The sequence below is a fragment of the Cupressus sempervirens genome, chromosome 7 (assembly GCF_028749045.1).
Source record: "Cupressus sempervirens isolate cs-2001-9-10 chromosome 7, ASM2874904v1, whole genome shotgun sequence".
In the NCBI taxonomy this organism is placed as follows: domain Eukaryota; kingdom Viridiplantae; phylum Streptophyta; class Pinopsida; order Cupressales; family Cupressaceae; genus Cupressus; species Cupressus sempervirens.
Window position 1 is genome coordinate 820,855,153 of NC_143124.1, and position 14,004 is coordinate 820,869,156.

At 33.0% G+C, this 14,004-nt stretch overlaps 1 protein-coding gene across 1 annotated transcript; it reads left to right on the top strand.

Annotated features, from left to right (window-relative positions):
* The first annotated feature begins 7,521 nt into the window (after positions 1 to 7,521).
* Positions 7,522 to 10,131, top strand: XTH8 (xyloglucan endotransglucosylase/hydrolase 8). The gene is made up of 4 exons (XM_089793140.1): positions 7,522 to 7,984; positions 8,075 to 8,175; positions 9,080 to 9,276; positions 9,592 to 10,131. Exons 1-4 carry the CDS (start codon positions 7,795 to 7,797, stop codon positions 9,989 to 9,991), a joined length of 888 nt encoding a protein of 295 aa, XP_089649266.1. The 5' UTR covers positions 7,522 to 7,794; the 3' UTR covers positions 9,992 to 10,131.
* The last annotated feature ends 3,873 nt before the right edge of the window (positions 10,132 to 14,004 follow it).

Here is a 14,004-nt window from a genome sequence, read left to right on the forward strand (position 1 = left end):
ATATTAGCTCATTGTATTCTTTAGGTTTCTTGCTACTATTTTCTTATTCTATTATGAAAACTCATCTATTTTCACATTAGCACTCTCAACTATCTTATTGGTCTTCAAACTCAAACACTTGTATGCTTTGCTTTTGGTTGAGTAACCTAGGAATATTCCTTTTTCACTTTTATTGTCAAACTTTCAATTTCTTTCATCCTCATTATGTAACACCTTCTTCCAAAGATTTTGAAATAACTAACATTAGGTGTTCAACCATACCAATTTTCATAAGGTGTCTTGTTTACTCCTTTTCTGAGTTGTACTTGGTTAAGCATATAGACTATTGTATTGGTGGATTATCTCTAGAATTTGTGTGGTATTCTATTCTAACTTGCCAATGTTCTTATGCATTCCACTATGAATCTATTTATTCTTTCTTTAATACCATTCTATTGAGGTGTTCTTGTTGTTGTCAGTTGTCTTTTAATTATGTTTTCCTCATAGTATGTAATGAATTTGTTAGATGTGATTCCATTTCATCTATCTAATCTAAGACACTTCAAATTTCTTCATGTTTCTATCTCCACTCTTTCCTTGTATTTCTTGAACATGTCAAATGCTTATGATTTTTCCTTTAAGAACATTATAGACACCATTCTTGAGTAGTCATTAGCGAATAGTATAAAATATTTGTTTCTCTGATAGCTTTCAGGGCCCTTAGGACCACACAGATTTGTGTGTACTAAGTCCAAAATGTGTTGTGTTGAATATTCTTTACTTGCAAAACTTGAATAGATCATCTTTCCAAACTGACCTTACATACAACATTTTCCAATATGTTCACTATCGGCATTCCTTTGATATTTTTCCTTTTACTTACTTTCTCTATATTGTTAGCATTTATGACATAGACTATAATGCTATAACCATATTTCTTCTATTTTAGCAACTAAACAATGACCTAGTGTGGTATTTAAGTTTTAAAGATTATCTTTTGTTGGTTCACTCATAGTGACCAATTTTTCATGCTTTTCCAATATCTTAAAATTTACATTGCTACACTTGAATGTGAAACCTTTGTTATTCAACTGAGAAATACTTAACAGATTATACTACAAACCATCTATCTGATAGATTTCATCAGAAGTAATATTTTTAGTTAGATTGATTGTACCTTTTCATCTGATTACATGGGGTGATCTATTTCCAAACTTGACTAAACCTCCATCACACGATTCCATTCTTTAAAATTTATCCTTGTCTCCAACCATATGGTGAGAACAACCACTATTAATGATCCAATCATTATTTCTATTCATGCTTGTTATTAATTCCTTCTCTTCTCTAATAGCATCCTTGTTGGTAGAGAACTCTTTCTTTACAGTAGCAAAGACTATTTCCCCATCATTGTTATCTCCATCTTTATCTTATTCATTTTTTGCATCCTTGGCTATGTAAAATGCTTTATTTCCCTTTTTCCAAAATTTTGTAATTGTTGTGTTTGTTCACCTTGTCCTCATTATGCTCTTTCTTTGGCTTTTTGGGAGCCTATGTGTAAAATGACTAATCTGCCTACAATTCCTACATGCAATAGGGTTTTTTCCTTCACGTATACCTTTTCCTTTAGGAAACCATTTTTCAATAAAAGATTCCAATTCTTTCTCTTCTTCTACAAGGCCTTTATACTTATTATTATAAATAGGTTTCCCTTTTCTGCGTTTTCCATCACTTAGTGAAGCTTGAAAAGAAACCTCAGTACTCGATTAACTATTGTCATAACCACTTAGCTCAAACATTGTTAGTCTACCAATAAAAGAATCAATAGTAATCTTGCTTTTGTCTATTGTCCTTAACTCTTGTATATTAGAAACTCTAATTGCATATCTATTAGGTAAGGTTCTTAGCATTTTACTTGCAACTTCAATTTCTTCAATTTTTCCTCTAGCTCCTTGATAGCAACAACAATCTCTTTAATTATTGTCCCATACTAAGAAATGGTCTCATGATCATGCATCTTCATGGCAATTAATTTTCCTTTCAATATTTCAACTTTTTCTTCTAGAACATGTTTGTCACCACCATGTACTTTTAGTAGTTTATCCCCATCTACTTGGTTGTTAGTAGGTTCTAAATATCTTGCCATACTTGGAGTTCTTCAAAGCACTAGCTAGTTCTATCATCATTGTTTTGTGGATTAGATTCTCCCTTTTTTGTGCCTCATCAAGTATACTAGTTGGCTCCACATATTCTGTGGTAAGGTGATCCTTTGCGCTTTCTAAAAGTTCAGATAGGTGCAATTGCATCTTACTAGACCATTCCAAAGGCATCCTCATACTTGTTAAACTTTGTTGAATCCTTCCTATACATCTTAAGATTTTTCCCTAAGTAGTTAAGCTTCCAAGTCATGGACCTAATCTCTGATACCAATTGTAGGAATAGGATTGATTACTAAGAAGGGAGGGGGGATGAATCAATAATCATCAGTTTAAACAACTTAACTATTTTTTGTATTGTTACCAATAAGATACAGTTCTACCTATATCATCATTATCAATTAAATAAACGGTGAACATGAATCCATAACAATAAAAAATTCACACAATAGTAACTCCATTATTAATCTTGTGGAAACCTTATTTGGGTGAAAACCATAGTGTGAGATTGGTGCTCACAACTATTTGTACTATTCTAAAATACATTATGTTAGGAGCTTGCCCGATTAAGGGTTACAAAACATTGTTAGGTGTACCTTGTTAAAGGATTTTCCTCTAGACCTGTTAGAGTCTTTTCTCTATTAGGAGTACCCTATTAAAGGATTTCAACACTCTACTCTAAGAATGCTAACCTGTTAAAGTATTTACAATAGACCAATTAGGGTCACTCTTTAAAGGAATTTCAATTGTCTCAATGGTAAGAAAGTAACAACAACAAAGTGATTTATAGTTTGCACTGTCTTGCTACATCAGATCCATTAAAGCTCCATTAAATACCATTATCTATCTTCTATTCTCAAACATGATCATAACCCACTTACTATTGTTATGCTTTGATAGCTTTTTCCACTGCCTCTACTCTTCATCCTTCGTAGCCACACTACCTTCAGTCACGATACCTAACTCTTATTATTTCTTCCCTTAAGTAGATCATCAAATCATAAAAACCTAAACCTAGATGCAACAATCACAATTGCATCATCTTGTCCTCTTTGTTGTTAGCACACCATTGTCTTGTATTGTCTCTTCTAGAAACTTCTTGACCAATCTTCTTTACCATATTGTCCTGTTGTTCTAACACTGACCTTGGCTTCTCATTCCTCGTTCCACTTGACTTCAATAAGATATTGATTATTTTGATAAGGTGTCTTATCCCTTCCATCAATAAAACATAAAGAATTTAATAGGATATATTCTTCCAATAAGAAATCCAAACAGTAAAATTGCTTCCCATTATTTGTTCCAACTATTACTCGATAAGTCTCTAAGTGTCATTCATATGTGCCCTTTTCTTAGCTTCCTTGTATAGAATACTTCTAATGATATGGTAACAATTTAAAATAATATGTCAATCAGTTTGACACCAATGACAAATAGTATAATTGAATATCATGCAATCCATAAATTATTCTTCTCATCGACAACTTGTTAGATCAGTTATGCCAACAAAGGAAACCCCTGGTAAAGACACATTCTATTTGAAGAACCTATACATTCTAGTTTTGGTTCTCAAATAGTGCAACGATTTGAATCCACTTTGTCTGTGAGACCATATGTTCAATTGTCTTCCTAACCCTGGAGAATCTCTGCATTGTATAGTGTGTCAACAATCTTTTTGTGAGCCTACATCTACAAGCATTTTCAATCCGCTCACTTAAACACTTAGCCATTATGAACATCCTCAGTTCAGTGAGTTAGAAGATAGAAGTCTTTGATGTAAAAATTGTATTCTTTTCCCCTAAAATGTCTTCATTACACTAATATATTTCTATTATTGTTTATAAAATTGCTCAACTCTTTCAAACTTTCCATACTCTACAATATTGTTAAACTTTGTGACAAGGTTAATCGTGCAATTAAAAATTACTAATTTTCTATTCATCCCACAAGCATTATGATATTTTTAAGTGTGATTTCATGGACTTCTTCCAATTATCTTATGAAAAGAAGGTTGACTTATATTTTCAAATTTGTTTACGTTTGTTTTTCTAAGTTTAATTTATTTATTAACTCATTAAGTTGAGAGGCTTGTTACAATGGTATAAAACTTCAATGTAAACAATTTGTCTTTTGAGAAAAAAATGATAGTTACTTGCCTCGTGACAAAGGAATTCTGAGATAATTTAGTTAGAAATGACAGAAGCACATTATTCTTAATTGATTTATTTATATTCTTCAATTATCGAGACATAACATTCCCAATTTATTTATTTATATTCTTCAATTACATATGCACAACATTCCATTCTCATTTATATTCAACAAACATTTCCATTTCAATTCAATAATAGACTACTCAATTTCCTTTTACTCTATCAATACACAATCTACACACTTGTAGCTTGCAACGCTAAATCACTAATAGTTTTAAGTCCCAAAGCAGCAACCTATCATCAAATAAATTATCTTTATTCTAGAGGGTACTACAATTATATCAAGATTGCATCTGCAGGGCCTCCCATTATCTGCTATTGGTAATTTCTTATTGAAAAATGTAAAAATCTTTCTAAAAAATTAAGTGCATTGGGATAGAATGTTCCATTTTTATTTTTTTGTCCAATAAATCGTAGTATTTTGTTCTTTCCACTTTGTAATTTCCTTTGTCTAGTAATCATTGAATGTCCTAATCTTAATTTTCTTGGTCTAGTAATCATAACATGTCATATGGACAATGCAACCTTTTGTATTCCAAAACAAAAAATTTCCACCTCATTATATAGATTTTACATAAAACAATATATTTTGCAATCATAGTCTTTGAAAGGTCATTTTGATAATATGGTCTTTATTTCATGATAATTTTATTTATTATCCTGTAATACTTCTTAAAATACCAAATCTATTCAATGCTTGAGATTGTGTAACAAACTCTTGTTGCCAATGAAAAATGTTTCTAACATCGGCTAGAGTCTTTAAATGGGCATCTTGTTACGAATTTCCTCGATAAAACCTTTTACAATCATCAAAATGGTGCATTATATTAATCAAAATAACATTATTCTAGTACATTTGGATTCATTTTGCTTTATTCTCTAGGCTACTCAACATAACCATTGCAAAGATGTTGTAAAATGGAATGATAATCATTTCTAAATAAATAGTAGTTTTTTTATAATTAGATTAATTGATTTTTTTTATAAAATCTCTTTATAGTTCTTATTTTATCTAGCATCAAACTTAGAATATTATGAATAGAATTTATTCTAAATTCCATCTTTCTAACAATATTGTGATATTGCTATCAAGATTTATCTATGTAGTTTTTTAGTCAAACTCCCAAAAATCCAGGTGCTTCACCTTTGTGAGCATCACCTAGATCCAATGAGTGCTAAGTGTTCCATTTATTCTCATGAGAGATGGATTCAAGTGTGAATCACTACTCATGATACATGGGTCAATGAGTTTGACTCAAAAACTACACAACAAGGTTAAATCTTGATAGAAATATCACAATTTGACTTGTTGTGGAAAATATCTCCTACTTATCAACTGACGAGCTTAAGGGGTTTTCTAATGAATGGTTCATAAGGCACAACACTCGGTGAAGTTTTTGCAAATGACGTTGCAAGTAAAGTGGGTTTAACCATGGAGGATGCTCTGTAGTTAAGCATGCTCAAGCTAGAGTAGTACTAGGATGGTGACCTCTCAGGAAGTCTCGGTGCTTCACCTATGTGAGCATCACCTAGATCCAATGAGTGTTAAGTGTTCTATTTATTCTCATGAGAGATGGATTCATGTGTGAATCACTACTCATGATACATGGGTCAACGAGTTTGACTCAAAAATTACACAGTTAAATCTTGATAGCAATATCACAACCCGGTGCTTCACCTTTGTGAGCATCACCTAGATCTAATGAGTGCTAAGTGTTCCATTTATTCTCATGAGAGATGGATTCACGTGTGAATCATTTTTCATGATACATGGGTCAATGAGTTTGACTCAAAAAACTGCATAATTAAATCTTGATAGCAATATCACAATTTGACTTGTTGTGGAAAATATCTACTACTTTCTAACAATATTCTAGAAATATTTGAAGAAAACTTTTTAACTATATACAACTATAATTTGGATGTTTATACTAAATAATAATATATCTTAAATAGAGAAGGATAAATGGTCTTTTGTTTTTCTATATGTAGAATTAAAAAATCTTCACTAATTTAATCTTTAATTTGAAAGTAAAATTTTGTTTCAATTTATTTGTGCATTACAAAAGTATTAATAATCATTTTTGTAATATAATATAAAAATTAAAAATATTTTCAATATTTATTATCAATTTTGTTTTGTATTAGTATTTCAAATCACATTTTGTGATTTATATGGTTTAAATTTATTTTTATTTTTCCAATAACAAATGTGAAGGATTGTCAAGTTTTTTTATTTTATTATTAACATAAAACGATAAGGGTTAAAAATCACTCTACAAAATTCACTCGGCACCGAAGTTGGAAAGATATAAACTATTCATAAAAAGAAGGTGTAAAAGTCCTTAGGCTGCAAGAACTTTGTCAAGTTGAGGGTGGGGGATCATGGCAATCATCAAAACTACATACATCAACGGGGTTAAAAGGTAAGTGGGTCAAGCAGGAACTACCCATCATCAACTATTTCATTCTCTTTTTCTTTTTCCTTCTCCGTCCATGGAGGTGAAATGGCCAAGGCGACTAAGTGGCCTCAGCACAAAGCACAAACACCAGGAGTTTGACTATTTTGAAGAAATTACTCTTATAAAAATATTTTTTCTTAACAAAATATTTAATCTTATTTTTAAAAATATATTTTTACTTAACAAAATATTTAGTCTTATGAGTCTTATGAAAAATGATATTTCTCAGCTTATTTTACATATATTTATTAAAATATAGGTATGCTAGTTTATTTATTGTAACTTCAGAATCTGATCAATCATTTATATTTCCCTCTTAGATTTAATCTTAAATATCATGTTCTTTCCTGTTAGTATTGATATAATTATTTACTTTTTACTAGTTAAATATTATTATACTTTATATATCAATAAAAAGGTAAAGTACAAATTATTTTAAACTTAAATATTAATATACAAATATCTGCTTTCAACAGTGTAAAGCAGATCCATTCAATTCTTTCACGACTTTCAAAGTTCTGACTTTACTCTGCCAATACATCATACCTTTGGTCGAAAATAAGCTTTAAAAAATGGCCATTGGATGGAATCATAATTACTGACGTGACATGGCAATCATAATAATTGACTTGACATAGGATACGCAAATAATTAAACTGAAATCACCAGTGGCCAGCAGGGTTTAGCCAGATTGGCTAAATTTGTTTTATTGTATTCGACAACCGAGCAATCCATCATTTCATGCAGACTTTTCCCAACAAAATAGAAAAATATGAGAAAGAACTGGCCTGGCCGATCTAACTTTGAACCTCATTTTCACACAGTATTTTATCCAGTTTGAAAACCATTTATTATGTTTGAACTTGTATTTTACACAACTTTAACATTTTACAATGCCAGAACATGGGGCTTTGCTAATGAAAGCCCTGGTGCTTTACATAAAGGGAGTAGCAGCTTATTTGGTATTGGTGAAAGCCTGCTAAGATGGGAATGACTGGTTCCATGATCCCATTGGCCTTTGCCCTACTCTTATTTGGCGTAGTGAGGAGTGCAACGGCAGATTCAGCAAATAGTCAGGCTTTTGAAGACAATTTTCAGATTACATTTGCAGGGGATCATTTTAAGACATCTGGGGATGGGCAGATCTGGCAATTGATGCTGGATAAGAAATCGGGTATGTGATCCCTTTTCACTTTCAGCATTGCTTTATCTTCTTTATTATAATACACTTTCTGATTTGCCCAATTGTGACTGCAATATGCAGGCTCTGGTTTTCAGTCGAAACACAGTTATAGATTTGGATGGTTCAGCATGAAGCTTAAGCTGGTTGGAGGAGACGCTGCAGGAGTTGTTACTGCTTATTATGTGAGAGCTTCATCACTCTCTTTTATTCAAATACCATGATACCCAATTTTAGTTTATTTTTATGGAGAATTTTTTTATCCTTACAGCTATTCTAGCTATTTGATAGAGGCAGAATCTTGAGCTGAAACATCTTCCATTGGCCAAATTTGTTTAGGGTATTAATCTTCATTTAGTCATGTCAGAATTATAGACTTATTTAGAACCATTCAACTTCACCAACACATCTAAAATCTATTAATAGATATCCAATTTTAAAATTATAATTTTCCCCTAAATTTTTGAGAATATAGTATATAGAGAAATGGTTTAGGTTCAAAGATTGGCAGAAGAAAGAATGGCAACTAGTGTAAGATAGATCATCCAAATAAACAAGTCACAGTGTTTAATATAACGGAGTTGATCTTTGAAAACAATGTCTAAGAAAGAAAAGAACTCCCCTGAAGATGGTCCAGAATTAGATCTCCAAACTTCAATCATTGGTGATGGTTCAGAAGTGAGTCTGAAATGATGATGTGGAGGGAAACAATTCAGCTTTAAAAACTCTAAGAAGCCCACAATATAAGGGCGTTTGTGGAATCTTAAAACAATAGTAATATTGTTTCTGGTTTCAATTGAATTTTTTTAGCATTAATGTTGAGATCATATTCTGTGATCTATCATCAGCATGAATAAGAGAGCATGAGGAAAAGAATTATTCATCCTCTTCATATGCTCTCTTCATACTGATGATGGATCCGAAACATTGATACTGAAAAAACTCTCACACAGTTTAAATCAGAAGCAATATTACTATTATCATAGAAATTTAATGGTGTTAATTTAGTTACAATTACAAATAGGTTATACATGTCAGTTGTATAAGTAATTGTTAATGGCTGAAGGATTGGAAGTGTTTGCGTTGCAGATGGTTTCCAAGCACTTTCTGACAAGAGATGAGCTGGATTTCGAGTTCTTGGGGAACACAAGTGGGCAGCCATATGTTCTGCAAACCAATATATATGTCAATGGCAGCGGAAACAGAGAACAGAGACACATGCTCTGGTTCGATCCCACTATGGATTACCACACATATTCTGTACTCTGGAACAATCATCAGATTGTGTAAGTATCAATCTAAGCAAAATGTTAATGTTACATGTTGAAATCTCAAAAGTTCAGTAGTTTTGAAAGATCTGAAAGGAGGAGTCCATTCTTTGATAATATCCATTAAAAGATCTGACACAAGGATTCCATTTATTTTCTGATTGAAGCCATTTTTTATTCGTAATAGGCTGAAGTCCAGGATAATTGTTATTATTAGTTACATTTGAGTAAATTCGAATCCAAGACCTCTTAGATAAGAAGCTCACTTGTGTTGTAGACTTTAGAAATTATTAACTCAGCTTTTTTACCATTTCAATTGTGTATGTTGTGCAGATTTTTTGCGGATTCAGTTCCACTGAGAGTATATACAAATACTGGCAGCAATAGCTTCCCCAATGAACAGCCAATGAATATATATTCAAGTATCTGGAATGCAGATGATTGGGCAACACAAGGGGGATTGGTGAAGACAGACTGGAAAAAGGCTCCATTCATATCCTACTACAGGAAGTTTATAGCAGATGGGTGCATGTGGAAGGATCCCTTCCCAGATTGTGTCTCCACAACAACACAGAATTGGTGGGATCAGGAAGATGCCTGGACCTTAACAGATGCACAAAACCTGGATTATACTTGGGCCAGGAGGAATTATCTTGTTTATGACTATTGTCTTGATACTAAACGTTTTGACCAGATGCCTGTTGAATGCAGTGTTTCAACTATGCAATCGTAATTACTTCACTGTACTATAGCATAGATCATCTATTGTTTCATATTCTTCATTGAAATTTTAAAAATGTAACAGCACGTTATGGTTCAACAATTGGGCCCATTGGCCAGTTATGTAATGGAATGTTTGAATATCATCTATAATTGTGGTTCTCTTTTAGATTTAGATTTTCAGAGTAATGGATTACTGGAATGAAAAGTAAAATAAATTCTACACAATCTAATTTAGAAATTGATTTCCTTTCAGAAGGATTTCTGTGATGATAAATATGAAACAAAATAAAGTTTATATGACTTAGTTCGATCAATAGAATTTATACTATCTAATTTAGAAAATAATGTCATTTCTCAATATTTACAGTGATGAAAATTTTCAAAACAAAATAAGTTCTACACAATCTAATTTTGAAATTGAACACTATTCCTTCTCTGATAGACTACTTCAATGGCAAAATAAGTTCTACACAATTTAATTCAGAAATTGATCTGTAGAGGATTTTAATAAAGCTATTGTCCCTATACATTCCCCAGATTTTCTGGGCGCCATATAAAGAGAGGATCTAAACAATGGAGAATAATGTTGGTAAAAGTGTATACATCATTAAAGCTTGTTAACGTCATATTTTTTACGACTTGTGTTAAAAATTATAATATCACAAAGTTCCCCGGAAAATGAAGTTTGTGAGGGCCTTTGCAAACACGTAATTTGTATTGATCTCACCAACAAGGGAGAGCATGTTGTCAGTGAGCTGGTGTTTCACGTGTTTAAAGCAGTCTGGAGTTCACATGGCTCAAATAATTGTACTGGTAACATGTCATAACTTTGTTATTTAATGCAAGATGTGAACATGGAGTGTCATAAAAAAAATTATTCAAAGAATGCTTATGTCGTGTCACAAAATAAAATTTAGTGAAAGAATGCATATGGCATGTCATAACTTTGTTGCTTAGTGCAAGATACGAAGATGGCATCTATGGTGGACTATATTTATTTATTAAATTACAATATTAGTAAATAGTTGGGTACAAGTATTTCAAATACATTTTTATATTTGTAATGAATGTTAGATCCTTGTAAAAGACATTTCATCATGTATTAGATTTCAAGTAAAATTGGTTTTGAAATTGATTAAATTCTTTAATTTAACTATCTTATAATGTTGATGCATAATCTAACATCCTTCATGTTAAGGGATATATATTTCTATAAAGAATAACATCTTCTTCAAACGATCATTCAAATTCTTAAACAAATGTACATTCTAAGAAGATATGTTTATATGTTGACAACAATTTAAATTGTGCTTCTTAAATAACAATTCTATTCATTGCAATCTATCTCATAAGTTCAATGTTGCCTTAAACTATATATGTGTGTGTGTGTGTGTGTGTGTGTGTGTGTGTGTGTGTGTGTGTGTGTGTGTGTGTGTATGTATATACATATACACATACATATACACATATATACACATATATATAAAGTGATGTAGCAGCATCCTAGGGTAGTTGGAAATCCTACATGGTGAAGTGGTTGGACCTTGGAGTTAGAGAACTCAATCGTAGAAGGATTGGTGCTCGGTCATTATTGGATAGTTTTTGGGTGTGCTGTTGGTCGAGGAGCTCAATTGCTAAAGGTTTTCTCGGTATGTACATTGTTGCTCGGCTTGTACTTTGATCGACACTCGAGGAGCTCAGTAGCTCTTGGCTAGTGGTTGTTGATGCTCGGTAATTTGGGCTTGCCAAACGGAGTTCTTGTGGATTTGATCAATTGGCTTGGCACATTTAATGCATGAGGAGTGTGATCGTGTCGTGGAACGATTGTGGGAGTTTGTGTGGGCCTATTTGGGTCTTGTTTATTTGTCCTATGTGTATTTAATGAGTTGTGTAAGCCTTCTAAGGCCTTTGGTATTTATTATCTGTTGTAGGATGACTTGTGGCTTAAATATGTATTTAATGTAAGGGTTTATTTAATTTGTAACTTATTAGGCCGACTTGTGGCCTAATTGGGTATAAGTAGAGGGTCTTGTAAAGTGTTTGAGTCATTGTTGGAATTCAACATGGAGAAGGAGGAGTAGTTGAGAGGAGTGAAGTGTAGAAGAGCTAGTAGCTAAGTGTGGGCTTGGGAAACAAGAAGGTTGATCGATGGCTTGCAAGCACAAGTTTAGATTCTTCTTGGAGTTTCTTCCAAAGTGTGGATCCGGACTAGCTAGGAGATTAGATCTTGTGAGGTCTTGTAGAATTACTACTATAAATTACTTTGTATTTGGTCATAATTTGGAAGACCTTACAGTCAAACATGTTGAATGAAAATCTTATGAGTCTATTATGAGAATTGGCCTAGTTTGGTATCAAATCTTGTATCTTGTGTTGTGTTTCCATTGTTTGGTCAATTGATCTGAGCTAGGACACCTCCTTTGGGGTTCTTCTTCCTTGTACTGCATTAGATGGTATTAGAGCCTAAATTTTCCTACATGTGTAGATAGATTGTCGAAGTTGAGGCAACTTGCACCAGGACTTAGGGTGAAGATTATCAAAGAGAAGGTTTGATTTGGTTAGAAATTTGTTGCAGAGGGTTTGTGAAGATCTTGGAAGATGCCTCCAAGAAGATTAGACCCTAGGGCAATTGAAGATCTTTGTGATTTTATAGAAGCAAGGATCTTAGAGAAGGTTAAAACATATTTCAGATCTGAGATGGAGTTGATGAAGAATGAGATCATGAGGGCCATAGCCAGTGTACCTTAACATGTGGTCACTCAAGATGGTTATGAGGAAGTCACTAAGGACTTTGAGGTTGTTGGATCGAATGGTGAGGACATAATTGATCGTATGGAGAGATCTATGGAAGATACAGCAAGTTAGTTGGCTAGATCTAACACTCAGTTGAAGCTGAAGCATAAGCTGGATGTTTCTAATTTCTTAGGTACTCTGAATCTTGGAGACCTAATTGATTGGATTGGTAAATAGAAAGACTACTTTGAGTTAGAGGATGTTGGCAGTCCGCTTAGAGTGAGGTTGGCACAAACTACATTGAAAGGACATGTTGCTCCTTGGTGGAAAGATTTGCAAAGAGATAGAGAAGAGGAAGGTAAAATGAAGATCACTCGTTGGAGATTGATGGTCACTAAGTTGAAGGCTAAGTTCATACTTGTTGATTATGAACTTGAGTTATTTAAGAGGTTGCAGAATCTGAAATAGAAGGATTTGTCTGTGAAAGATTATAACAAGGAATTCTACAAGTTGACTATCCAGTCTGGACATAGAGAACATTCTAAGGAGAAGGTGGCTCAGTACATTAATGGCTTGAGAGTTCAATATTTAGGATGAGATTGGTATGCTAAATATTGTTTCTGTTGAGGATGCTTATCAGTATGATCTGAGGGCAGAAGATAAGTTGAAGAGAAGATATCAAGGTAGTTCACGTGGGAAAGAGAAGCAAGATCATTTGGCAAAGGATAAACTGAGTGCAAAAGGTGAATCGAAACCTATTGAGCTGAGGAAGAGGACAAGTAAGGTTGTCTTTAAAGGTAATTGTTTTCATTGTGGTGAAGAAGGACATCGAGCTTATGAATGTTCCCAGAAGGCAAGTGATAGTAGGGTTGTTGTTGTGAATGAAGTTAAAGGCTCGATCAATGAACTTGAGCAGGGAGAGAGCTTGTTGGCTCAATGAGAAATATTTGGTAAGAAGGTAATAGAACCTTGTCAAAGGAGTAATTTGTTTAGAACTTGTTGTAAGTTTGGTGGTAAAATCTACAATGTGATTGTGGATGGTGGTAGTACGAATAACCTTGTTACTGAGGAGATGGTTTAGAAGCTTGGTTTGAATAGAGTGTGACATCATTGTCCTTGTAAGATTGGTTGGTTACAAGATGATCATGCTTTGGAAGTGAGGTATCAATGTTTTGTTGATTTTTAGATTGGGCAGTATAAGGATCAAGTGTTGTGTGATATTGTGGACATGAGAAGTTGTCGCGTATTGCTTGATAGACCTTGGCAATATGATTGTGGGGCTATGCATGA

Bases quoted from the DNA above. Each gene is read 5' to 3' on its own strand.
- XTH8 (XM_089793140.1), top strand. From the start codon at position 7,795: ATGGGAATGACTGGTTCCATGATCCCATTGGCCTTTGCCCTACTCTTA. The intron at 7,985-8,074 runs GTATGTGATCCC...TGCAATATGCAG, and splicing joins GATGCTGGATAAGAAATCGG to GCTCTGGTTTTCAGTCGAAA. The intron at 8,176-9,079 runs GTGAGAGCTTCA...TTTGCGTTGCAG, and splicing joins GAGTTGTTACTGCTTATTAT to ATGGTTTCCAAGCACTTTCT.